Source organism: Myotis myotis, unplaced genomic scaffold (assembly GCF_014108235.1).
Source record: "Myotis myotis isolate mMyoMyo1 unplaced genomic scaffold, mMyoMyo1.p scaffold_m19_p_10, whole genome shotgun sequence".
Classification (NCBI taxonomy): Eukaryota; Metazoa; Chordata; class Mammalia; order Chiroptera; family Vespertilionidae; genus Myotis; species Myotis myotis.
Window position 1 is genome coordinate 28,111,439 of NW_023416314.1, and position 27,025 is coordinate 28,138,463.

At 36.7% G+C, this 27,025-nt stretch overlaps 1 protein-coding gene across 1 annotated transcript in view; it reads right to left on the bottom strand.

Moving 5' to 3' along the window:
* TMEM135 (transmembrane protein 135) overlaps positions 1 to 27,025 on the bottom strand; it is a 224,888-nt gene that overhangs the window by 179,493 nt on the left and 18,370 nt on the right. Inside the window, exons 2-4 of the mRNA XM_036324735.1 lie at positions 26,457 to 26,584; positions 23,943 to 24,035; positions 15,160 to 15,193 (exon numbers count right to left, since the gene is read on the bottom strand). Coding sequence (XP_036180628.1) covers positions 15,160 to 15,193; positions 23,943 to 24,035; positions 26,457 to 26,584 — 255 coding nt within the window. The remainder of the gene's footprint in view (positions 1 to 15,159; positions 15,194 to 23,942; positions 24,036 to 26,456; positions 26,585 to 27,025) is intronic.

The following is a 27,025-nucleotide window of genomic DNA, read 5'->3' on the forward strand; positions in this document are numbered from 1 at the left end:
TTCTGTTGAGAAATCAGCTGACAGTCATATGGTTACTCCCTTGTAGGTAACTAACTGTTTTTCTCTTGCTGCTTTTAAGATTCTCTCTTTGTCTTTAGCCATTGGCATGTTAATTATGATGTGTCTTGGTGTGGTCCTCTTTGGATTCCTCTTGTTTGGGGTTCTCTTCACTTCCAGGACTTGTAAGTCTATTTCTTTCATCAGGTAGGGGAAGTTTCCTGTCATGATATCTTCTAAAGGCTTTCAGTATCTTGCTCTCTCTCTTCTTCTGGCAACCTGATAATTCGGATGTTGGTACATTTGAAGTTGTTCCAGAGGATCCTTACACTATCTTCATATTTTTGGATTCGTTTTAATTTTGCTTTTCCAGATGGGTGTTTTTTGCTTCTTCATATTTTAAATCTTTGACTTGATTCTTGGGATCCTCTAGTCTGCTATTGGATCTCTGTATATTATTTTTAATTTCAGTCAGTGCATGTTTAATTTCTGACTGGTCCTTTTCCATTTTTTTGGCATTCTCATTAAGATCCTTGAAGGTCTCACTAAGTTCCTCGGAAGTTCGTAGAAGATTCTTGAGTAACCTTATAACTGTGGTTTTGAACTCTATGTCCTCCATTAGTTTGCTTTCCTCCATTTCTTTCATTTGTGACATGTTTCTTTGTCTTTGCATTTTTGGCTGACTGCAAGGACCCAATGTGTCTATAAGAAGAACTGCTGTGCTGGAGACACCCTTATTGGGCAGGACTCGCATCAGTGGGGCTTTGGTGCTCACTGAGTCTGCTTCTTGAGTGTGTCCCTTATGAATGTGAGGAGTTGAAATCTGGTATCTGACCAGGGGTAGGTACCCTGGCTCCTGGATCTCCAAGTCAACCACTGTGTGAGTCCACCCATTAGGAGCTACAGCGATACCAGCAGATTTCTCCTCTTTGTTTGGGGTTTGGAAGTTTTGGAGCTCTTTGACCCAGCTGTAGTTTGTTAGGTTAGGGTGCAAAAGTGCAGGTAATTCCATTGCGCCGCTGTGCACAGTTTGGGTGGGGATGTAAACTGAGTGGGGCGGGGTCTCAGAGAATCACCAGGTCGGAGCAAATAGCAATGGCTGTCATCAGTGTCTCCGCAACTCCGCAGTCTCTGCGTCCCTGAGTCCCTCTGTGTGCCCGAGTCCTGCGCCCCCACAGCAACAATGATCCTTACCAGCAGCTCTGCGAGAAAGCCACCCTCGCTTTCCGACCCGCTGCGAGACAGTCCAGTTTCTCCCCATAGGAGTCTGGGACCCCAGAATCTCTCCTTAAACGAGCTCAATGCATTGGACATCTTGTATCCCCATCCAATTGAAAAAACCACGCATCCAGGTGCAGCCCGCCTCGCGCACGCCTCTGTACCTCCTACCCAGTCTCAATGTGCTTCTTTCTTTCCTTCTAGTTGTAGAACTTCCACTTGGCCAGCTTTCACATGGTTCTGGATGATAGCTGTTTTGTCTTATAGTTGTAGTTTCAATGTTGTTGTGGGGGGCAGCATGCACAGGTTTATACCTTATGACGCCATCTTCTGTCTTAAGATATTTTCTAATTTCCCTTTTGATTTGTTCTCTGATCCATTGTTTTTTTCAGGAGCATATTACTTAATTTCCATATATTTGTGTATTTTCCAGTTTTTCTCCTGTTATTGATTACTAGTTTCATACCATTGTGGTCAGCAAATATATTTTATACGATTTCAATCTTCTTAAATTTGCTAAGACTTGTTTTATGACCTAACATTTGGTCTGTCTTGAAGAATGTTCCAGGTGTGCTTGAAAAGAAAGTGCATCCTGCTGCTGGATAAATTATTCTGAAGATGTCTGTCAAGTCCATTTTGTCTATAGTGGTGTGTCTATTTTGTCTCTAGTCTGTTTCTTTATTGATTTTCTATCTATTGCTGAAGTTGAATACTGAACTACCCTACTATTATTGTATTGTTTTTCTTTTTCAGTCAGTATGTATTTGCTTAATGTATTGATGTGCTACAATGTTGATGCATTAACATTTATAATTATTATATCTCTTGATGAACTGACCCCTTTATCATTATATAATAAACTTCGTTGTCTCTTGTTACAGCTTTTGACTAAAGTTTATTTTGTCCAATATAAGAGTAACTACTCCTGCTCTGTTTTGGTTACCATCTGCATAGAATATCTTTTTCCATCCATTCACTTTAAACAAATACTGTATGTGTCTTTAAAGCTAAAATGAGTCTCTTGTAAGTAGCATATAGCTATGTCTTAATTTTTTATCTATTTAACTAATTCATGCCTTTTGGAGAACTCAGTACATTTAATATAATTATTGATAGGTAAGGACTTACATAACGCCATCTTATTCATTGTTCTCTGGCTATTTTGTAGTTTCTTTGTTCCTTTCTTCCTCTCTTGGCTGTCTTCCTTTCCGAATTGATTATTTTCCACACTGTTTTTCTTTGATTTCCTTCTTTTCATCTTTTGTGCATCAACTGTAAATTTTTGCTTTGTGGTAAGCATGAGGCTTACATAAAATATTTTGCATGTAAAATAGTCTTTTTATATTGGTAAAAACTTAACTTCTATTGCATACAAACACTCTACCCTTTTACTCCCCCCACACATTTTGTTTTGATGTTATAATGTACATCTTTTTTATATTGTATATCCACTAACAAATATAGCTATTTCAATACCTTTATCCTTTAACCTTTATGCTAAAGTTGTTGACAAAACACCATATTACAAAATTACAGTATTCTGAATTGAACTATTTACCTTTACCACTGTGATGTTTATTTTCATATGTTTTCACATTACTAATTAGTGTCCTTTCTTTTCAGCTTACAGAACTCCTTTCTGCATGTCTTGTAAAGCAGGTCCAATGGTTATGAACTCCCAAGGCTTTATTTGTTTTGCACAATCTATCTCTCCTTCCTTTCTGAAGGACAATTTTGCTGGGTAAAGTATTCTTAGTTGGAAGTTATGAAAAAGTATTTCACCTTTGACTTTTATAAATAAACTAGAGGCCCAGTGCACAAAAATTTGTGCACTCGGGGGGGGGTGAGGGGGGTCCCTCAGCCCAGCTGTGCCCTCTTGAAGTCTGGGACCCCTCGGGAGATAACAACCTGCTGGCCTAGGCCTGCTCCCGGGTGGCAGAGGGCAGGCCCAATCCCTAGGTGCAGCCCCTGATCGGGCTCAGAGCAGGGCTGATTGGGGAGTTGGGGCGCTGCCCCCTGTCATGCACAGAGCAGGGCGGATTGGGAGGTTGCGATGCCACCCTCAGTCACGCTCAGGCTAGGGCCGATTGGGGGGTTGGGGCACCACCCCGTCACACTCAAGGCAGGGCTGATGGGGAGGTTATGGCTCTACCCCGTCACACACAGAGCAGGGCCCGTGGGGGGGGCGGAGAGGGGGGGTGCCGCACCCTGTCACACACAGAACAGGGCCGATCAGGGGGTTTGGGTGCTGCCCCCTATCACGCTGATCCCAGTGCCAGGAGGCCTCGCGGCTCCGCTGATCCGGTGCCAGGAGGCCTCTCGGCTCCGCTGATCCTGGTGCTGGGAGGCATATTACCCTTTTACTATATAGGGTAGAGGCCTGGTGCATGGGTGGGGGCCAGTGGTTTGCCCTGTAGGGTGTCCTGGATCAGGGTGGGGGTCCCCACTGGGGTGCCTGGCCAGCCTGGGTGAGGGGATGATGGCTGTTTGCAGCTGGTCACACACCCTTCAGGGTGGGGGTCCCCACTGGGGTGCCTGGCCAGTCTGGGTGAGGGGCTGAGGGCTGTTTTCAGGCTGTCGGGTGACTGAAGCTCCCAACCGCTCCTTTTTTTCCTTTTTTTTGCTTTTATTCTGGGCCAGCTTTAGCTGTGGTTCCAGCTCTGCGGCCTCTGCTGCTGGGAAAGCGGAAACCCTCGGGCCCAGACTTGTTTGTGTTCTACAATCGAAACTCTGTATCAACTCCAGCTCTGAGATCCCAGCTCGCTGAAAGCAGGTTTCTGGAGTTTTTTTTAGCTTCTCTATGTTACTATGTTTCAAACTGCCTGCTCAGAGGCCTGCAGCGTCAGGCGGGGAACGTTGGAGTCTGCCGTCACTGAAGCCAGCAAGCCTCATGTTCAGTTTAAGCTGCCTGGCTGCCGGTCGCCATCTTGGCTGTCAGTTAATTTGCATATCTCGCTGATTAGCCAATGGGAAGGGTAGCGGTCGTACGCCAATTACCATGTTTCTCTTTTATTAGTGTAGATTTGCTGGATATACAATTCTAGATTGACAATTCTTCTTCAGTACTTTAAAGATACTGCTTCATTATCTTCTGGTTTGTATTACTCTGAACAAGAAATTTGCTGTAACCAATTTTGTTTCTCTATATAAAATGTTGCTCTTTTCTCTGGCTGCTTTAAATATTTTCGTCTTGTCATTAGTTTAATTGACTTTGTCATGATTAGTTTCTCCCATGTTCCTTTTTTTTTTTTTTTTTTTTTTTTTTTTTTAGCAGAACCAAAGTTTATTGAGAGCATCCATGCGAATTAAAGTTTATTAGTCCATGGGTAGAGTCCCACATGGCCATAAGCCACGTGGGCACAGGGATGTGCTCCCCTGCCACAGAAACCTCAGGAACCCCTTGCATGCCAGGAGATGAGAGAGCAGAAGAGGACGTGTGCACTTTTTAATTTAGGGGGTGGATACAGTCGTGCTAGCTCCTGATTGGTCTTTTTAAAGAATTCTGCCTTAGCAACATCCTTCAGATTGGTTTATAAGCCTTACTGCCTTTTGATTGGTTATCTGCACGCTGCTTGTCTTAGCAATATCCATACACTAGAGGCCCACCTGGATCGGGCCTAAATGGGCATTCAGACATCCCTCTCACAATCCATGACTGCTGGCTCCCAAATGCTCACCTGCCTGCCTGCCTGATCACCCCCTAACCACTCCCCTGCCAGCCTGATTGATGCCTAACTGCTCCCCTGTCAGCCCGATTGCTCCTAACTGCCCTCCCCTGCCAGCCTGGTCACCCCCAACTGCCCTCCCCTGCTGGCCATCTTTGACCACATGGGGGCGGCCATCCTGTGTGTTGGAGTGATGGTCAATTTGCATATCACCTCTTTATTAAATAGGATTTTAAAGTTCATGCCCTTCATGTGTGCCCTTCCTTCCCCGCTCAGTTGAGGTGCCTTAGTCACTCCACCTAGTTGTGTTTCCTGGTTTTATTTCTTCCCTCCCACATGGTCCCAATTCCTGATTGCCTAGCTACCCTCTGTCTCTTAATTCCTGCCACATACAAATGTCTTAGAAATCTAAACTAAAAGTCAAAATATATTGAAGTACAGAGAACAGAAGAGGTTCCCATGTTCCTATTCTTGAGGTTCATTATGCTTCTTGGATATGAGAGTTTAGAGTTTTCATCAAGTTTGAGACATTTTCAGCCATTATTTCTCCATCTATTTTCTCTGACCCTCCCTCTCTCTCTTTCAGAGACTCTAATTCAATACAGATTGAGCAATTCAAGTTGTCCTATTAGATCACTAATATTCTGTTCATATTTTTTATTTTCTCTTGGTATTTCATTGTGGATAGTTTCTATTGCTATGGCTCCAAATTCACTACCCCATGAATTATGAAATTTTCTATTCTCAATGATGGGAACAGAAACTATTCCTAGCCCTGCATGAGCTCAGAGGATTTTTCCCTTTGATGCATTTGGCTGGTTCTTCGCCCAGTCTCAGGTAGTTCCTTCACTTGTGTGCAATGATCATAATTCAGCTGAGTACTTACTGGGACCTTCTGCACATCTCTGAAGCTTTCTACCTTTCTCATCTCCTACCTGCAAAATCTAGGAGTCTTTCTGGACTCCTAACTATGTCTCATCAACTCTGGAATATAGCCAGGCTCTGCCTCTGCTACACGGCCTAGAAATGCTGTCTGGGTAGTAAACCAAGGAAATCAAAGGTCTCATCTCACTAGTTTCCAATCTCTAAGGTATCATCATCCTTCACTGCTTAATGTACAATGTCTTGAAAACTGTTATTTCATTTATTTTGTTGTTTCAGGCAGAAAGGTAAATCTGTTCCCCATTACTCCGATTTGGCCTGAATCAAAAGTCATCTTTTACTTTAAACATAATAAACACACTTGTTTTATAACACTTGCAGATAATTCCAATACATGTACTCTCTGAAAGTCTATTTTTCTTTTGTTGTTTTTGCCAGATCTTGTTTGGTGCCTTGTTTCCTTGTGTGCTTAATTATTTTTGATTATCTTATAAAATTTCTATGTGAAATAGGACTTCTGCTTCAGGGAAAATCAGGTATACATATTTTCCCTATTCCTCCCATTAATTACAACTAAAAATCCTAGACATTATGTATAAAACAAATATTAAAAGGCTAAAAGGTAGAAAGAAGAAGGTAGACCATCTAGAGATCTTACAATCCAAAGAATGGCACAATGGTAAATACCTAGGTTTTTTTTTTTCCTTATGTATCCCAGACTTGGAGCTGAAGAAGCCCACAAACTGGAAATCCTAATAAGCACAGACAAAAACCTGCTCTGTCTTAGTAAAAGACCAGTAAAAAGGCAGCTTATCAAAACAGAAACTTTTAGACAATAACCATTATACTCCAGCCAAACACAACAGAAAAAACAAAACAAAAGCTGTGACCAAGTGGAAAGCCTAGACTTCTCCTTTCACAAGGCTGTAAACAAGGTGCCCTATCACCCCCAACGGGGAAAGTTCAGAGAAAAGCAGGTAGAGAGCTGAGACTTTCATCCCCACCAGCTGGTAACTACTCCCAACCAAGGGTGTCAGTAGAGACCACTCCTACCCAGCAGTAAAGAGGAGCCACACCCTACCTTCAGGTGTCAATTAAAGCCAAATGCTGATTATATGGGTTGTTTTGTATTTTGTATTTTCCCTTCTTATACCTCTTTTATTTATATTCCTTTGTAAAATTCTGCTTCTTTATATTTGCTTTTTTACATTTAATATTTTCGTTTACATTTGTCTCTTTCAATTTTTTTAATATATACTGGTATCTTATATTATCTTTACAAGGCAAACAGAAAGCAAAGGTACATAAAGACTAGTTGAATAATGATAATAATCCATGCCCAAAAAGAAATTACACCTTTTTTTCCTTTGGTCTTTTTGACCCTGTAGTAGTCCTGCAAGCCACTTATATCAGAGTCCCTATTAGTTTCAAAGTTCAACATACAACACTAAAGTTCCTAAGATGAAAAGTCAAATTATTCAAATAGAAATAGAAGTCAAAGTAACACAAGACAAAATTCTCTCTGAAAGTAACAATAAATCTACTTCCAAAAGAACTAGAATAATATTTTCTCACATCCCAAGTTATTCTGTCCTTTTACCAGAAAGCACGTACTCTAAAAATCCATCTTCTTAGCCTGTATCCATGCATACCCAGAGAAACTCATAAAATGGTTGTGTAAATATATTCATCACCACATTGTTTGCGATGTTGAGAAAAGGAAGTAATCTGAATATCCATCGCTGGAAGAATGAACAAGTAAAATGTAGCAGATGAAATATCAAAATTAGATAATAGTGATGGGTGCACAGCTCTGTAAGTATACTAAAAACAGCTGGATTGTAAACATTAAGGAGTAAATTTTATGGTTTGTTATTTATATCTCAATAAAGCTACTATAAAGGATAACAGGGCATGGATATTCTGGTGCACTCTGCCACAATCAGAAGCAATGCATTGGAAGCATATAAAGTAACACACGCAGGTCTTGAAAACAGTGTCAAGTTCAAAGTAAATACAACAATATGGATATATCTTGAAAACATGTTATTAAATTACCCAACAAAAGAAAGTAAAAAGGAGTCTCTAACAATTCCTCTTTTCATGCTCACAAGGTTGGCTGTAGTCTCTGGGAAAATCCCTCTATGCCCATCTTTGTGATCAAGTGAGCCATGGAAACTTTAAGGAGCCTATTCTTAGACAGCAATATCTCACCTTCTGCAAAGCAAGGATAAGAGCTCAGCATTTCCTAATGTTAAAATGGGTATCAGAAACACTCTCCTCAAAGTGACTGAGAGAATTAGAGTAAGAACAGAGAGAGAAATATCATTCTTAATTCTGGAACTTCTAAGAAAGCTTCCAACATAGGAATCTACTAGTTCAGTTACTCAGCTGAAGACAGATTCACTTTTCCTTTGTTTACCTCTGTGTGGGAAAACATGGTCATTTGGTTGGCTTAAAGAACTTGGGTCTTGGAGCTAATGGAAAGAGAGGAGAAAAATAGGCATTTTATGTTCACCAACTTAGAAGGATCATTCTCTCTTCCTTGCCATTTTCACGAGTATTTGTTCCCAATTTACATTCATTCAAAATTACTCACTTAGCATATATGCTAAGTACTCTTTGTAGGTTCTAGGGATATGTCAGTGAACAAGCAAGCGTCATTGCCCTTAAGCAGCTAATAGACAGTGAGAGAAGAAAGACAATAAACAAATAAGACAATTTCAGTACTTATAAGTGCCATGAAAAATAGAAGATTATGCATTACAGATTAGAGAGGTGTGGGGAAGCTGCTTACACAGAGTCCTAAAAGCCACAGTGAGTCATTTGAATTTTATTTCGGGTGTAGTGGGAAGGGAAGGATTTTCTAAGTTTAAGCAAAAGACAGACATGCTCTACCTTGTATTTCCAATACTCTGACTCCTATCTGGAAGACAGATTATAGGACAACAAGAATGGGAAGATGTAAACCAGTTAGGTTCTAGAGATAGCTCAGACAGGAGATGGTAGGGTTCAGGCTATGGGAGGCCTCAGGACTAACTGTGGAGGTAGTCAGTCACTCTATGATCCAGAATATATTTTAGAAGTGGAATAAGATTTCCTAATGGATTGGACTAGGATTATAAGGAGAAGAAAAGAGTTAAAGCTCCTAAGTTTCTAGCCCGAGCAATTGGATGGATGGTTGATACCATTTGCTGCACAGGGAAGGCTTAGAGGAGCGATTTGAGAGAGGGTGTTTATAACTGTTTTTAAATTTAATACTTTCAGTTTATATCTTTCTATTTCATCTGTCAAATTTCTCCAACTAGTTTACAATCCATTTTGTATTTCTTTTGTATCCTAACGTGCCTAGCACAGCACTGATTTAATATATGCCTGCTGAATCTAATTAAATTGAAGTAGCCTTATAAGAACACATTTGAATCAACATTTTCAAGCCCTATGTTTGAAAAAATCAAGTACAGATGTTTTATTCAAAGGCAGTGCATGTTTAAAATTAAAAAACAAATGCTAGCAACAAACCTACTAGATATATGTTTACAATCTTAAAATGCATGCATTGTTGGGTGGTTAGTGGCATAAAAGAAATTGCAGAGAGAAGTTTTCAGAAGGACTTAAATAGAAAGACTTTTAAATGTCATAAATTATAATTAAACATAAATAAACTACACTTGACATTACATTTTAAATAATTACAGGCAGCATATAATGAATTTTGAAAGACTGAAATCCTCAGTCATTGTAACAACCAACAAAATAAAAGGAAATCATGTGAACGTAAAATTTATGTATTCTCTTTTCTTTATGTATTTAATTCTCAAAGAGGATATGTTTTCATTTATTTTAGAGAGAGAGGAAGGAAGGGGAGAGAGAGAAACATCAATGTGAGAGAGAAACATCAATCGGTTGCCTCCCGTAGGCGCCTCCACTGGGGATTGAACCCACAACCTGAGCATGTGCTCTGACCGGGAATCGAACCCATGACCCAACCACTGAGCAACACTGGCCAAGGCTATGTGCTCTCACTTAAATCACACTGTGGCATCCTAGCAGCTGGTGTGCTTGTGGGTAACTGGTTCTGGCACATTAGCCCCAGGAACGTTTCCATCATTTTATAGCAATATCTTGGGAAGAAGCCATATAAAATGTTTAATTCTTTATTTTATACCTTTTCTACATACCTTTTATACATTTTGCACCTTAACAATTAATTCTCTAACAATTCTAAAAACTAAAAAACCATACTGGTTGAAAAACTGTATACTTTTTCTTCCAAAATGTGTTTACTAACATATAACAAAAAAACAGCATTTTCAGATGGGTATTAATTCAACTGCCTTATGTTTTTAATTTTTAAAAGTGTTAATTATTACAACTATATACCACTGGTCTAATAACTGAGACTTAACAGGGCTAAATGAAAGGTAATTATGAGTAATAAGAGTAACTACAGGGGAGCCCAAGGGAAGATATTTTTGTAATAAAAAGAAGCATTCATAGAGATATCCCTTATTTAAAGTATATACCTGACCCCACAACACAAACATAACTAGCAAAATTTATATTCATAATTACATAGTATAAACAGTGTACTGTTTTCTATTTTTAGATAACTATCAACACTAAAAAAAGAGAGAAATGTGCTTTACTCCCACTGATTTACTATTTCTCTCCCCCAGTAATATTTAAGGTCCTCGGAAGCAGAGACTATTATTTTCGTAACTCCAGTTTCACCTAAGGTACCTAACACAATATATGCTCAATAAATACTTCTTATCCTTTGTTTGCAGTTCTTCCTAAACCTTGGCCCAACTTGGCAATCCTTGGAAAGGCAAGAATTTTGTGTTGTAGTCACCAATGACATCTCTAAGATGGAGCTTCCTCCAAGTCCTCTCCTTCCTCCAAGTCCCAAGTAAATCATAAAACCTTCTCTGATTGCCCCAGCCAAAAGCTAACTCCCTTTTCTAAAGTCCTAAGAAATGTACTGTTAACCATATATTTGACATAAATATGTTATCTTGGATGATTAATTACTTATTCATTTTAAATCCACATCTAGTTATACATTGTTCCCTCAACTAAATTAAATTTAAGGACGAATTAATGGCTTATACTTGTGCCCAACACCTACCAAAGTGCTTTGTACTTAATAAATAAATGTTCACAGATAAAAATAAAGACAAAGATGATAAAAAATAATATGAAGTCAGTTCTGTGTATTTCATATTATTCAAAGGCATAGCAGGGTAACTAAAGAATAAATGTCACAACCAAATCTAACAAAATTATATTATTACTAACCAAATAGTTATTATTTCACTGCTCCCAACATTTTGAGTGGGGCTGTGTATGTGTGTATGTATAGAATCAACTCATAATGAAGACATAGTCAAGAAGTGAAAAGGTAGGAGACAACTCTCCAAATATTATCATCATGAGCAATAAAGGTGATGTGATATAGAATTATAACTTGAAACCTGTATAGTTGTTATTAGCCAATGTCACCCCAATAAATTAAATAAAACAATACAATTTTTTAAAAAAATAAAATAACTATATGGCACAGTAAGAAAAATGTCACAAAACAATATGTCCCCAATTTTAGAAAATAGGCATATAGTGTATAAATGTGAGTATGCATCTATGTCCGTGCATTTATGAGATACACTGGAGGAAATAAGAAAAAACAAACACTAAAATGTTAGTAATTACTACATGGTAAAATTATAAACTTTTACTTTCTTCTTTATGCTTTCCAAATCAGAAACACAAACACATTTTTTTTATTGTGTTTTTTTTTAAATATAATAAAAAAAATTTTTTTAGATAAAACCTCCCAACATTTAGGAATTTTATTGTTGATGTTTCAAATCAACAATTTCAATTTAGTCTACTAAGCAATATCAAGTTATAAAACAAAGTTAATTCTTAAAGCTAAATTCAGTACCTCTAAAAATATTTGCATTCTTACCTATTCTGAAACTATCAACCTATTACTATAGTAACAGTTACATAATATCAATATAAATAAAAGGCTCTTTAGATAAAGGGAAGATGAAGCTTATTAGATTACTAGAGGCCCAGTGCACAAAAATTTGTGCACTCAGAGGGGTCCCTCAGCCCGGCCTGTGCCCTCTCTCAGTCTGGGACCCTTCAGGGGATGTCCACCTGCTGGCTTAGGCCTGCTCCCCGGGGGATCAGGCCTAAGCTGGCAGTCAGACATCGCTCTGGCAGCCCAGGAGCCCTCAGGGGATGTCCACTTGCCAGCAGGGAGCAGGCCTACGCTGCAGTCGGACATCCTTAGAGCTGGCAGCCATCAGCCTGGCTTGTGGCTGAGCAGAGCTCCCCCTGTGGGAGCTCACTGACCACCAGGGGGCAACTCCTGCATTGAGCATCTGCCCCCTGGTGGTCAGTGTGTGTCATAGTGACCAGTGATTCGCAGTCATTCTGCTGTTAGGGTCAATTTGCATATTACCCTTTTATTATATAGGATAATTAGTACCCAGAATATATTATGTACAGATTAGATTCACTTTCCCTTAGACATAGTCAAAATCTATGTGTAAAGCCTTTGGTCTCATTAAATTTTTGAATAACAGACTCTTTATAACTGACTGACAAAGAATAAAAGACCAAAACATATTTTTCATTTTCTGAAAAACTTTTCTAGTACTGAATTTTATTAATCTGGACAGAGAGTACAAATCTACTTAACAGACAAATGCCCCTCCCCCAAAAAAGTTTTTCATTTAGAAAGAACTAGATATTCAAAGGTTATTCTAAACTGGAAACTATCAAAACAACATGGTACGGTCACTCTGGAAAACAGTTAAAAAGTTTCTGTAAAAACCAAACAGCAACTACCATAGGACCTGGCAATCACATTCCTGGGCAATTATCCTAGAAAAATGAAAACTCACACTCACACAAAAAGCTGCATCAGAATATTTATAGCAGCTTTATTTGTAATAGCCAAAAAACCTGAAATGAGCCAGCTGTCCTCCAATGGGTGAATGGTTAAATGAATATAGCCACACCATTAAACAGTAGTCAGCAATAAAGAGGAATGAACTAGTGGTATGTGCAACTTAATAAATCTTCAGGAAATTATGCTGAGTGAACAGCTAACCACAAATAGTCTACACTATATGATTCTATTGATATATCACTCCTGAAATGACTATAGGTATTACAGAATTATAGGAGTAAAGAATAAATGAGAGGTTGCCAGAGGTTAACTGGGAGGAGGGGGGTAAGAATAAGGGGAAATTGAACGTCATTACCAAAGAGCAGCAGGAGGGATCCTTGCAGTGAAAGAACTGTTCTCTCTCTTGGCTACAATAAATATCTGTGGAAATATCCTGATTTTGATGCTACCATAAGATATCACTATTGAAGGAAACTAGGTAAAGAGTACAAATCTATTATTTCTTGAACCACAGATGAATCTAGGATTATTTCAAAATAAAAAGTTTAATCTTTTAAAAAATACAATTATTTTAAGGGCACTTTCCAATAATGATTATATCGAAGTCAAAGATCTTCCCTTCAGGAATTTACAACTTAACCAGGCAATACAAAAAAAGTTCATGAAGGTTTACTTAGACTTTAAGGATAAGTGATACTAAAGTACCACTTATTTGGGTACTAAAGTATCTACCATGTGGTAGTATAGAGAAGCATGAGCATGGCTAAACGGAAAAAACACACATTAAAATCAAATCCATTCTAGTATGCAAGCATAATATTTTTAAGTGTTGTTGTTTTTTAATAAGAAAGGAAAGTAGCACCCAGAATGACTTGGTGCTACTAATATGGTTCCCGCAGCACCTTTTTATTCCTCTTTCAGTCTTTTTCAAACATTATTATTTCTACTTGAGGCACGATGCATGACATGCGTGCAAGAGTAGGTCTTCCTTCCCCCTGGCTGCCAGCACCAGCTTCCCTCTGGCATCCAGGACCCGGGCTTTTTGTCCGGAAGGTCGTCCGGAAGGATGTCCAGTCTAATTAGTATATTACGCTTTTATTATTATATAGGTGACTTCTCCATTGGACAGCCAACTCCATAAGTACAAGGACTGTCCCTTTGTTGCCTATGAGTATACGAACACAGCAACTGACATATGGTAAATTCAGAGCAAAAATTACATAGTCTGTAACTGAAATGAATTGGTAAATATAACTCTGAATTATAGTCCCTTGTTACAGAATTCAAGAACTTATCATTAAGTAAATATTTATTTATCTTTTAGTTAAATTTTCCAATGTTTCCTTTTAATTCTAAATATTAAAAGATTTTCATATAAATATTTATTTAAATCTGAAGTTGACAGTGAAAATTACATAATTTTGATTATATATTTTCCATAAAGAATACCAGACTAGTTAACATTAATTTCACTTCTGTAAACTTAGAAATTTAGAAGCCTAGCTAATTATTTTATTACACTAGCGGTCCGGTGCACGAATTTGTGCACCAGTGCGGTCCCTCGGCCTGGCCTGCAGGATCGGGCCGAAACCGGCTCTCTGACATCCCCTGAGGGGTCCCAGATTGTAAGAGGGCACAGGCCAGGCTAAGGGACCCCACTGGTGCACAATCAGAGCCGGGGAGGGGTGTGGGAGGTTGGCCAACAAGAAAGGGACCGCAGGAGGCCTCCAGGGCATGTCCGGCCTATCTCGCTCAGTCCCAACCAGCCAGACCCCAGCAGCAAACTAACCTACAGGTGAGAGCGTCTGCCCTCTGGTGATCAGTGCAAATCATGTCAACTGGTCGACTGTCTGTACCCTCGTGGTCAGTGTACGTTGTAGCGACTGGTCAACCAATCGATTGTCTGCCCCCTAGTGGTCAGTGCACATCACAGTCAGCAGTTGAGTGGCCTTAGCATATCAATAGCATGTTACACTTTGATTGGTTGAACGGACGACCGGACACTTAGCATATTAGGCTTTTATTATATAGGATATGCTGAGTGTTTAAAGACAGAATCAATGCTGTGCTGATGTCTAAGAAGAACTCATAAGAGTTCACCCTTACACCATTTTTTCCCATAATAAATGGCAACAGAAACATTTAAATAAAGATGTATAGAGATACACAGATATAGATATAGCTCCTATCAAAGATGAAGGTCTACGCTTTTTAAAAATGTCATAAAGGGCACAAGGCTGTGAATCACTTTCCCCGGGAAATAGGTGAAATTCAGTCATATGTGACAGGAATAAACCAGATAGCATCAAGATTCTTTTAAATGTTTGTATATATCCTTTAAAAATAGAGGGGAAAAAAATATTCTCAAATTTTAGCAGCTTTATTTTCATTTTTTAAGGGAACTTAATATTTAAAAAGATTTAAAAACACATGGAAAACCCTCAAAACCAAAAAAAAAAAATTACTTACCAAGTTGGCCATATAAATTGTGAGCAGCCCTCTCCTGAAAATAATTTTAAAAAGAGATTAAGAATTAATTTGACTTAATAATCACTTTATCATTTTTGAAAAATATATCAAAATAATTATCAGGAGTTGAGAAAAAGGGGTAGATTATGCTGAACTAAGTTTTCAATACCCCAATAATTGGATCTAAATAGATTCTACAAGTCATTCTGTTTAATGTTTATTAATTTAAATTCTTTAAAACTTTAATTGCCTAGTAATTGTTAAATAAGCTTATTGTGGAGAATATTTCAAAGTATATAGCAATATCAAATCATTATATTGTATACCTGAAACTAATACATGGCTATAGGTCAGTGATGGCGCACCTTTTGAGCTCGGCGTGTCAGCATTTTGAAAAACCCTAACTTCACTCTGGTGCCACGTCACATATAGAAATTTTTTGTGAATGAATCAAAATTATACCTTTTGTCAGACTGATGAAAAATATATGTTTTGGTATGCTGCAGAATTTTAGTAATTAGTTGTAAATTGCTGTTCTACAGTATACTAGAGAATTCTAAATTTAATAAAGAATCCTAATGAATTCATCTTGCCAAAAAGTGAAAGCCAAAACAATTCTAACTTAGTGCAAATTTATTCAAAAAAATCAGGACTTCTATTTGTTTCACACAAAATACAATTGTTCATTAGATATGATTACAAATCATACTAAGTCACCTTGGTTCTACCTTCACTGTTAAGTGAGAAGTCAGGCACTAAATAAACTTTCCAATGCCAAAGTACAAACAAAAGCTCAAACACACTCTACAAAAAGAAAAAAAAAATGCATATTTACCAAGTTTACTTAATAAGAATTCAGCTAGAAACTCAAAAATAGGGACAATTCTATGCCTTTAGTTACTTTATTTAACTTATCTTGCATGAGACCATGAATGAAACATCCTATTCTCTAGAAAATAGGTGTTTTAAGAGTTTAAGGGCAGAGTTCAAATAACAAACTCTGAAACTTACATGAATTTCAATTATAAACATTTTTAGTATTAAAAAAAACAAAACTTTGTATATAAAACAAGTACCAATTGTCCAGGTCTTGATATTAACATTGTCAATGAAATCCTCTTGATGTCAGATCCAGTCACACAGAGTCTTGATAGTTCATTATTTAAAATGGCTTAATAAGATTTTTATTATTACTAAAGCCACATAGAGGCAGTATGATTTAAGTGAACAACATGGAAATGAAGTTGGGAAATCAGGGTTCCAGTTAACTTTAATTCTCCAGTACTCTGTCATTAAAATAGGGAGTAAGTCTAGTTTTCTAATTTAGATTTTTAAATATAAAAACTATTTAAAGAAAAAAAACTTTCATATATCACCAAATATATAAACATCATATCGGACCTACTCTGGTTGAAAGGGCATAGCCACTGAGCCACAACCCTCTCCCAGCCCACCCGAATGTCCCTGTGCAGTAGGTGCTAAAGCACTTCAGCAGAACAACTGAATTATACTGCTCCTCTACAGAGAATTTAAAAATCACTGATAAGATGACCTGTAAGGTCCCTTTTAGCTCTTCTTCTCTATGATTTGTACATATGAATTGAAATGTTTGCTACTAGTCTTTACCAATCTTACCAACTCCTACCAAAAATTCTAAATCAAAGATGTTCTAATATTATTTATTTTAAATAAATTATATAAAGAAAAATTAGGGTGACATCAATATCTAAGAGTCACACACAAGCAGAAAAGTTAAATCCTTCTCTTTAGTAAGAGTAGTGATATCCACTCTTACTAAAAGAATTATATACAAATAAGATAATATTCTTAATTATAAAACCAAAATAAAAATATTTCTGTAATTTCAGTGGCAGTGCCTGATAATTCATGTCCTCATTAAGTGAACTAATGTCTGATGCTATCTGTAAAAACATTTATTCCACTAATCTAATTCTGTCTCTAATACTCAATCCAGATACAGTATCAACCACTAGCTTCCATCTATCTGATAATATAACTGTTCGTCTTTACCGGACATATATTATCTTGTTTACCTTTACATTTTCACTACCTTCAACATTTTCACTTGGCATCTAATGGGCACTAAACAAACAGTGTGAAATTACTAAACAAGATATTACGAGGAACCCAGCCTTATAAAGAGGAACACATTATAGACAGATATAGAAATATTAAAGGCTCAGTGCACGAAATTCATGCACTCAGGGAGGGGGGAAGGTCCCTCAGCCCGGCCTGCGCCCTCTCGCAGTCCAGGAGCCCTTGGGGAATGTCCAACTGATGGCTTAGGCCCGCTCCCCGCTCCTGGCCTAAGCCATCAGTCGGACAGCCTTCGCGCTGCCGCGGAGGCAGGAGAGACTCCCGCCACCGCCCCTGCGCTCACTAGCCATAAGCCCGGCTTCTGGCTGAGCAGCGCTCACCCTGTGGGAGTGCACTAACCACCAGGGGGCAGTTCCTGCATTGAGCGTCTGCCCTCTGGTGGTCAGTGCGCGTCATAGCAACCAGTTGTTCTGCCGTTCGGTTGATTTGCATATTAACCTTTTATTATTTGGGTAATCACAAAAGACAGCGTATTAGCAAGCACAGACTCACTCAAATTATCTGACATTTGCATAATATTTACCAATTTACAATATATAGATATTTTTTGAAATCAGATTTTATCCTCTCAATAGTTCTGTAGTGGTATATGATCCTCTAATACTATGCTGTACATCTGAAACTAATATAAAATAATATTGAATGTAAACTGTAATTAAAAAAAATTTTTTTGAAAGCAAAGAAAAATAGTCCTCTGAAGTATAATGCAGATACTATTATCCTCACGGTACCAAAAGCCAAGAATCAGAGAAGTGGTTTCCTTAAAAATATTAAAGTTGAAAAAAGACAAATTGGAGTTAGGAGTCAGTTCACCTAACTCATTTTGTGTTCTTTCTAGTGCACTGCTTCTAAAGCAGAAAATCTTTACTAAACTGCCTTTAAGTTCTGCAATTCTGTATCCTAACAGGCTTCTATGCTCTGAGAATGAGTAAAGCCTTGGACATACTCTTACTATTGGGAAAAAGCAGATGACATAGTGTGACTAGATTATGTCTTTTCTGGTCTCGAGTTTCAATTTATTGTTCCCAAATAATGAAAATTATCTCCTTTCCAGCTTTATCTAAATTCCAACCAGAGCTTGTAGCCTCACGAAAGAGAGGACAGTATCTGTGAAGGGCATGATATGCTCATGATATAGCCAGTCGCCTCTGGTAGGTGTCCCTGGTGCAGTGTCTCCAGCCTCCTCTCCAATGTCAGTTTGGTAGGGGTAGAACATCAGAACAGTAATTTGTTTAATCACATCTTTAGAGATGTTCGTATCTTAAGAAACTAATAAGGTAAGTAAATGCTATTCTATTATTTAACACTTGACTATATCTAACCTAAGTCTGACGACAAACAGGTCACTCTCTCCGCAGTAAATTTTCTCTGGAAATTAAGTTACATATTAAAATGTCACACCAACAAAGATGGGAAAGGGGATGCTGCCAACTAGAACAAAAGGTAGTGTAGGCTAAAGAGGACGGGCTGGGGCCAAGGACAACAACTTTACATTTCACAGGAGATTCTGATACACAAATACTCCTATTCTACTGAGAACCACTAGATCAAAAGATTGGTGAACCTTAGTTAGTCAAGTATTTCTTTAAACCACAAATAAGCTTCTTTTTTTTTTTTTTTTTTTTTTTTTTGGTGACAGAAAGAGATGAATCTCTTAAATTTGCATGAAATATTTCAGTTGGTATGTGCATAAAGTGGTACTACCTAAAAAAGTATTAAGAACCACTGCTGCAGGAACTATGTATAATCAAAATATCTTTATTCCTGTGAGAAAATATTTAAATAATTAAATTTTCTTAACATCTTAGATTAAAAGGTATCCTCCCATTATGCAGAAATTCCAGGTATTATTACCTTTGAATAACATTCTTGTACCAAATTAGATGAATAATAATGTTTTGGGATTTTTTTTTTGGGGGGGGAGGGTAACTCTAGTATATGTATGTGTGTGTACATATATGTACATACATGTACATATATGTACATATATACATATATATGTATTACTTTAACCTTCTCAAACTTCTCAGTTACACTGTTTGTAACACATTTCATAACTAAAGTTACTAGGGAGTACAGTAGAAATGGAATAACTTCTAAATTATAAATATTTTTATTATATATACATATATACACATATTATAAAAATATTTATGTGATCTACATATGAGGAGAAATTAGAGGTTAAAGAAAAACATAATGAACCTTCCATATCCAATCTAACATGACAAAGACTTCAAAGATGCAAAAATGAAACTTTAAGCTAGCTAACAATATACTGATTGGGGTTAGAAATGAGAACAGTTTTATATAGCATCAGCCTCTGGTGGTGCTAGAATCCTAACAAACAAAAAAAGAAGAAACAGTGAAAGTTCCTAAACACTGTAACGGTTTACTGAAGATGCTATCTAATCATCTCAGTCTTCCAAGATAAAATAGATTTTCATCTGTCAGAATGTTTTAGAAGAGTATAAAATTACTTTCTTATGGTATAAAAGATAGACTTATAGTCTAGAGCAAGAGTCAGAGATCATAATCCAGGGGTCCTCAAACTACGGCCCGCAGGCCACATGCAAATACAAATACTGTATTTGTTCCCATTTTGTTTCTTTACTTCAAAATAAGATATGTGCAGTATGCATAGGAATTTGTTCATAGTTTTTTTTTAAACTATAGTCCGGCCCTCCAACGGTCTGAGGGACAGTGAACTGGCCCCCTGTTTAAAAAGTTTGAGGACCCCTGTCATAATCTATTATTATATATATATATTAGATAATACGTTAAATTTTTCAGAAGGCTGCAAGGTAAATTAATTTTCTTCCTATGAAGATAGCGTGACAAATAACATGACATGAAACTTGAAGATAGGAAAAATTTATAGACAAAATACATGGTATTCTTTTATATTTATAGTTAATCCATTCATTTTGGTCATAATTACTTTAGGAATTTCATAACTACAACAGTGAAATTTAACAACTAACCCTTGAGTAAGCTTAGAATAAATATGCAGTTTTTGATATTTTAATCCATGTCCATTTCTTGAGCACCCTGTAGTTTTAATTTACCTAAACTAGTACTAAAAATCAAAGCAAATTCCAAAGCAATTCCACAAAACAAAATCCATCAGAACAACTTCTTTCTGAACCACAAACAAAGCACTTCCTAGAAAAAGAAAGAGAAGACTAGTTCTTAACAGCCCACCTAGAGATAAACTAGATGTTACCAGTGCTTCCTGCTGAGTTACTATGATCACAGTTCATTGTGGCACAAATTTTTTAAGCAACCCTGGAAACAACTTCAAAGCTTCTCGGAACCCTACCGTGATGTGATTAAGATTTAAGTAAGCTGCCCTCTTGCAAAGTGTCAAGAACTAGCTGGCAAAGCATGCTTAATTCTACAAAGGGAGAGAGGAAGACTGGAAAAAATGATGGATGGATGGATGGGGAGGAAATAAGTTAAACCAATATAGATGAAGATATATTTATGAATATATATATATATATATGTATATATGTAAACATATATATATCTACCATATGTACATGTGTGTATATGTGTGTATAATCACATTATATGTTCTTACTTCATTAAATATTTTTTTAAAAAAATTATACAACTGAGTCCAAAATGTATAATCTCATAGTAATGATTTCACTATTAAATAAAATCTTTAGAGATTTAAAAATTAGAATTATTGCTGCTAATTGGAAAATAATGCTAACCCCCCACATAATATTTCTTCCACTCTTTCATATACACTGAGTGGCCAGATTATAATGACCACCCCATCAGTACTTCGTTGGGCCACAATTTGCCTTCAATACTGTGGCGATTCTTCTTGGCATTGACTCCATGAGATGTTGAAAGGTGATGCGAGGATTCTGACACCATGCCTGATGAATAGCACTGTCCAGTTCTGAGAGATTTGATTGCTGTGGAACCAGCTGCCTGATGGCTCTTTTAACTTCGTCCCACAAATGCTCAATTGGATTGAGATCTGGTGATTGGGGGGCCACCTAAGCAAGGTAAAGTCTCCCTCATGTTCTTGAAACCACTCCTGTACAATACGAGCACCGTGGCATGGCGTATTGTCTTGTTGGAAGAAGCCATCTCCATTTGGATCACCATCAACATGATAGGATGAACCTGATCAGCAACGATACTTAGGTATGTTGTGCTATTCAGACGTTGTTCCACATGAATTAAAGGATCCAAATCATGCCAGGAAAACATGCCCCAAACCATAACACTGCCCCACCAGCTTGAAGGGTTGTACTCATGCATGTGCGGTGCATGCTTTCATGCCGTTTCCACCAAATTCTCACTCTGCCATCTGCATGATGCAACTGGAAACGTGATTCATCGGACCACATGACTTTTTTTCCAATGCTCAACTGTCCAATCCTCGTGTTCCTGTGCGAATTGGAGACGTTTTATCTTGGTAACTGCAGACAGCAAAGGTGTTCGAAAAGGCCTTCGGCTTCCATATCCCATACGATGCAATGTACAGCTAATTTGCCTACAAACGTCAGGTGGTCATAATAATTTGGCCACTCAATGTATATTACTAATATTTATTTTAAAAGAGACAGAATGTTTCAATTGACAACTAACTCCTTAAATGTTGTTGTTTACCAACTTCTAACCTCAGACCTCGTATTCTGGGCTTTCGTACTGTGATCTTCTCTCATAGCTTCAATGACCACTTATAAGAAAAAACTCCCCAATTTTATTTTTATAACTACCATGCTTCTCCTAAATCTACACTCACATTTCAAGCTGCCTCCTGGCTATCCGCACCAACATATCATTGATTTTCCTTGTAAGTTCTTTAATAATTATAAACTTCTTTTCCCTAAAGTAAAAACTATAACATTAATATGCTTCATTTTAGGCACTAGCTATAATAATTTTAAAATATAAGTAATTTCAACCTTTATAAATTAGTTATAATCTATTAAAGGATATAGATGCTTACTTAATTTATTAAAATATTTACATTTTGTGATAAGTAAAAAATAATTTTTCAAAACCAAAAAAAAGTCTAAGTTAACTTTTACACAATTCCAGATAAACACAAACCAGGCTTCCTTAAAATAGAGCAAAAAGACTTGCTTTGTTATGTTTTAAGGTTAATCCCAAAAACATTTTTAAAACCTGCTTTATAAAAAGAGTCACTAGCTCCTGAACAATACTAAAAAACTAAAATTTAAAGTTTTAATTAGACCCCAAACTAGGATTTGTGGTTGATACATACATATACATATATAACTCTCAACAAAAAAAACTAAAGAACTATTTCCAGGCATTTATTGCATTACCTAATAAACAGAAGTAAATCAACATATATCACAGAGTTCAACTACGTAACAATCACATTAAGGTAAGGGTCAATTTTTCTTCAGCAACCAAGGTATAGTACTTACAGAGAAGCTAGACTTAAATTTTTTATTAAGTTTTTAAAACAGTAAAACCACTCCAATTAATATTTAAAACAGGTTTATAAATTTTTGTGAATACTTAGTGTCTGCAAACAAAACACTAGGGCAGTAGCTCACTTAAAGGTAATAAAAGCAGAAAGCTTTTTTTTTTTAAATAAAGTTCCCTATCAAAAGTAAAAAAAAAAATAGAAAATAAATTAGTAACCAAAATCCAAGTAATCACATCACTTACAAGAAACTTCCTTATGCCTTAAGAAGTTATAGTTACAGCTTTTAATATCAATAGCACAATTTTACTTTGGTGTTATAGTTAAACAAATTATGTTCTTCACTGAAACGTTTAATTACTTTAATCTAAAATTATAAAAATAAGACCTAAGTATGAGTAACATATTTTTAAATCATATTTCCAAAACCAATATTCACATTTTTAAATTGATCAGGAACCACCAGAATAACTGTCATTACTCATGAGCAAAAAACAGTAAGAATACTTAACACTTAACATAACATCGTGTGTCCAGCACCGTTCTAAGCACTTTTACCTATATTAACTTATTTAATTCTCTGGATAACTATCTGACTAAATTATCACTATCCATTTTTCAGGTAAGGAATAAGCCACAGAAGTCACATAATAGGTGGCAGAGCTAGCTAAGCTGTAAATAGAACAGCTCCAGAATTCACACATATTTTATTGATTTTTTACAGAGAGGAAGGGAGAGGGATACAGAGTTAGAAACATCGATGAAAGAGAAACGTTGATCAGCTGCCTCCTGCACACCCCGTACTGGGGATGTGCCCGCAACCAAGGTACATGCCCTTGACCAGAATCGAACCTGGGACTCCTCAGTCCACAGGCCGATGCTCCATCCACTGAGTCAAACCGGTTAGGGCATGGAGAAGATTTTTAATTACAATTTGTGTATGCCATGTTTTAGTTAGGTTCACCAAAGAATTCTCTAATTTTTTAGTAAATAAAGACTAACTGGTATTATTGCTCTATAATGTTAATCTTTATATTTTTAGGCTTAATAAACATAAATAATGACAGTATAAAATTAAATTTGCCATAATATATCTGCAAGGTTGAAAAAGATATGTGGAAATATTTTTCATACCTGGACTACAATAAATGATAAGCAACTAGAAAAAAAATTCTAGTTGACATGGGGGACAGTAAACCAGTTCAATTAAATATGTAGATATGTAAAATTTTACCTGCTTTTTCTTTCAATTAGAATGGCCACATAAGATGCTGGCAAAGCGGCACCAAAACCAGGACTCCATGAGTAGAATTTTCCAAGTATCCTCCTGAAATTCAAATTTGGAATGTTCATATGAAATTTCTGGTTTGTCATTTCAGTTATTACAAATAGAAGCTCCCCTTCTCAGTCCACACTCTATCAAAATGTCCACAGCACCTCCAACTCAACATATCCAAAGACAAACTGATCTCTCTCTCCTTCCTCGTGAACTTGTTCTCTCTCCCCTATTTTCCTAGGTTACTGGCAACAACTACCTATCCACGCATATGTGACACTTGGAGACATCCTTGGCTTCTCCTTCTCCCTTATCCCATACATTAAAAATCATTTCATGCCGAAACCGGTTTGGCTCAGTGGATAGAGCGTCGGCCTGCGGACTGAAAGGTCCCAGGTTCGATTCCGGTCAAGGGCATGTACCTGGGTTGCGGGCACTTCCCCAATGGGAGATGTGCAGGAGGCAGCTGATCGATGTTTCTCTCTCATCGATGTTTCTAACTCTCTATCTCTCTCCCTTCCTCTCTGTAAAAAATCAATAAAATATATTTTAAAAAAAATCACTTCATATGCAATTATCCTCTCAAATTCCTCTCCAACCTACTGCCCCTAGTCTTAGATAAGACCCTCACTATCTCTCACCAGACGACAATAGCAAACTAACAGATATTCTCTCCCTCTAATAATTTAGCCAATCATATTCATTTAGAGATTCCTGGATCCAACATCACTCACTATACAAACCCTCTGCGTTCTCAACTTCCTTATCTATCAAATGAGAAAAATATTACCGATCTCATATTGTTATGAGGACTACATGAAATATTTCCTAGCACCATACACAGCATATAGAAAATACAAAGAAAATGATAACTGTTATTACAATAATTACTATCATTTTTTACACATAATATTCAACAAATGTCTCTCCCTCTTTGCTTCTATCACCCTTGATAACTCTTTCTTACAGCACTTACTAAAAAAAGTTTCCTACTCTTAGTTATATGTTTATATAATTTTTCACTTACTAGAATATGTCCCTTGAAAGTAAGACTCTGCATAGTGTCTCACACATTATATAAAACCATTAGATGCTTAGATTTTTAAAGAGAAAAAAAAATGGAGATGTTGGAAAGACTTTTTTTTTCCTTTCAAAGACAGTATGTTCCTGAGATATACACAGATAAGGCTAAGAATAAAGATGAAATGATCTTTTGAAATGAAGCTTAGCTTTAAAGAATTAGAAAACCTACTAAGCATATATGACATGGATATTTCCGAAACGGACATCAGAAACCTTCTGCCTGAGAAAACTATTAGTAGTCCCCCATCCAATATAAAATCCACAAGGAACTTAAGAACTTACTGAATGTAAAAATTAAAGGAAAATAACTCAATGATTCAACTACTGGAGAAATACAGATGTTACCTTATTATAAGTAAGTAGTTTATGTTTCTACAACTTAACCAAACAGGTTCATGGAACGTAAAGAAATATGCTGCAATAGCAATTTATTATTACTGTAATTTTTTAAAAACCTAGTTATCTTATAACTTTATTTTTAGAGTTTTAACAAATGTTAGAAACTTTCCAGAGACCACCTGATAAAGAGTTTCTTACACAGATTTCCTGGTCAATTTAAAGACATGACGTACTCACAACAGTATAAACCTTATCAATTATTTTATGCATAATCTGAACATCTATAAATATCAATGTTTTAAGGGAAATATCTCTAAAAGACATTTGGAAATATTTTTAATTTCTGCTAATATACCTGCAGAACTTTGAACGACATTAAATTGGATCACACTAATATGAGGGCAATATAAAGTTAGTATTTTAAACTTGACAGATTAAAAACACACTAATTTGGGTTTTCAATATTCAGTGGGGGGAAAGATAAAAAGTAAATATTTAATAAATATGTCAGGCATATCACAGGACTAAAAACTGAATTCCAACTACATCTACATTGTTTGAAGCATGTCTCCAAGCAATGTGCATAAGACTGAATCAGGACCAAAAGTTTCATCAGTAGGATATGCCAGAATTAACTTACTATTTTATATTTAAACACGGACAGTTTATAGTACTTATGAAGTTGTTCACTGCATGTGGACTTAAACCTCTATCATGGACAACTGCTTTGAATTCATCATTTATGAAATTGAAAAGTTAAAAAATCCTCAACAACTTGGTAAACACAGTAGCCCTCAGAAAATGTGTGATAAAGTAAAATACTTTTGCTATTTAATCACAGCAATAATTTGAAGTTTATGTTACATCTTTAGACCAAGAGGCCCACAACTCCCGGTTTTACAAGCTTTCCTTGGGATAAATAAATGTCACTTCACAAAGAGAAAAAAATATACAAGCAGTGACCTGCACAACATTTATATAAACATCTGTTCGTTTCCATTTCAACACAGGAATTTGTATTAACCTCCAGTAGCGATTATGAGTACCAACCTTAAAATGCAAAAGAAGGCCATATACAAGGCCCCATTAGCAGTCAGAAATGAAGCAGATTGCAGGATCTCAGGGAGTAGTCTGTGTAAATAATAGTCTAATTTTCGTTTCCGGAGAATTGCTGCAATCTGAAAAGAGAAAGTTTTTCTTTAATCCAACCAACTTTTCCACTTAAATTAGATGGAAGCTACTGAATAACAGCATATATTTTTAAATTAAAGTAAAAACTGGTATTTTACTGGCACCTCTATAAAAATATAATTTCAGGAACAGAAAACACTTTAATTTATTGAAGGTATAAAGGGTAAAAAATACACAAAGAAATTATGACATGGGTCATATAATGAGTAACCACCAAATGTTGAGGTAAATACTTATGATGCCTTAAAAAACAGTTTTAGCCCTGGCCAGTGTTGTTTAGTGGTAGAATGTCAGCCAGCCCACCTAAGGATCATGGCTCAATTCCTAGTCAAGGGCATGTAACTGGGTTGCAGGTCCATCCCTCAGATGGTCAGGGTGTTAGTGGGAAGAACCAATCGATGTGCCTCTCTCACATCAATGTTTCTCTC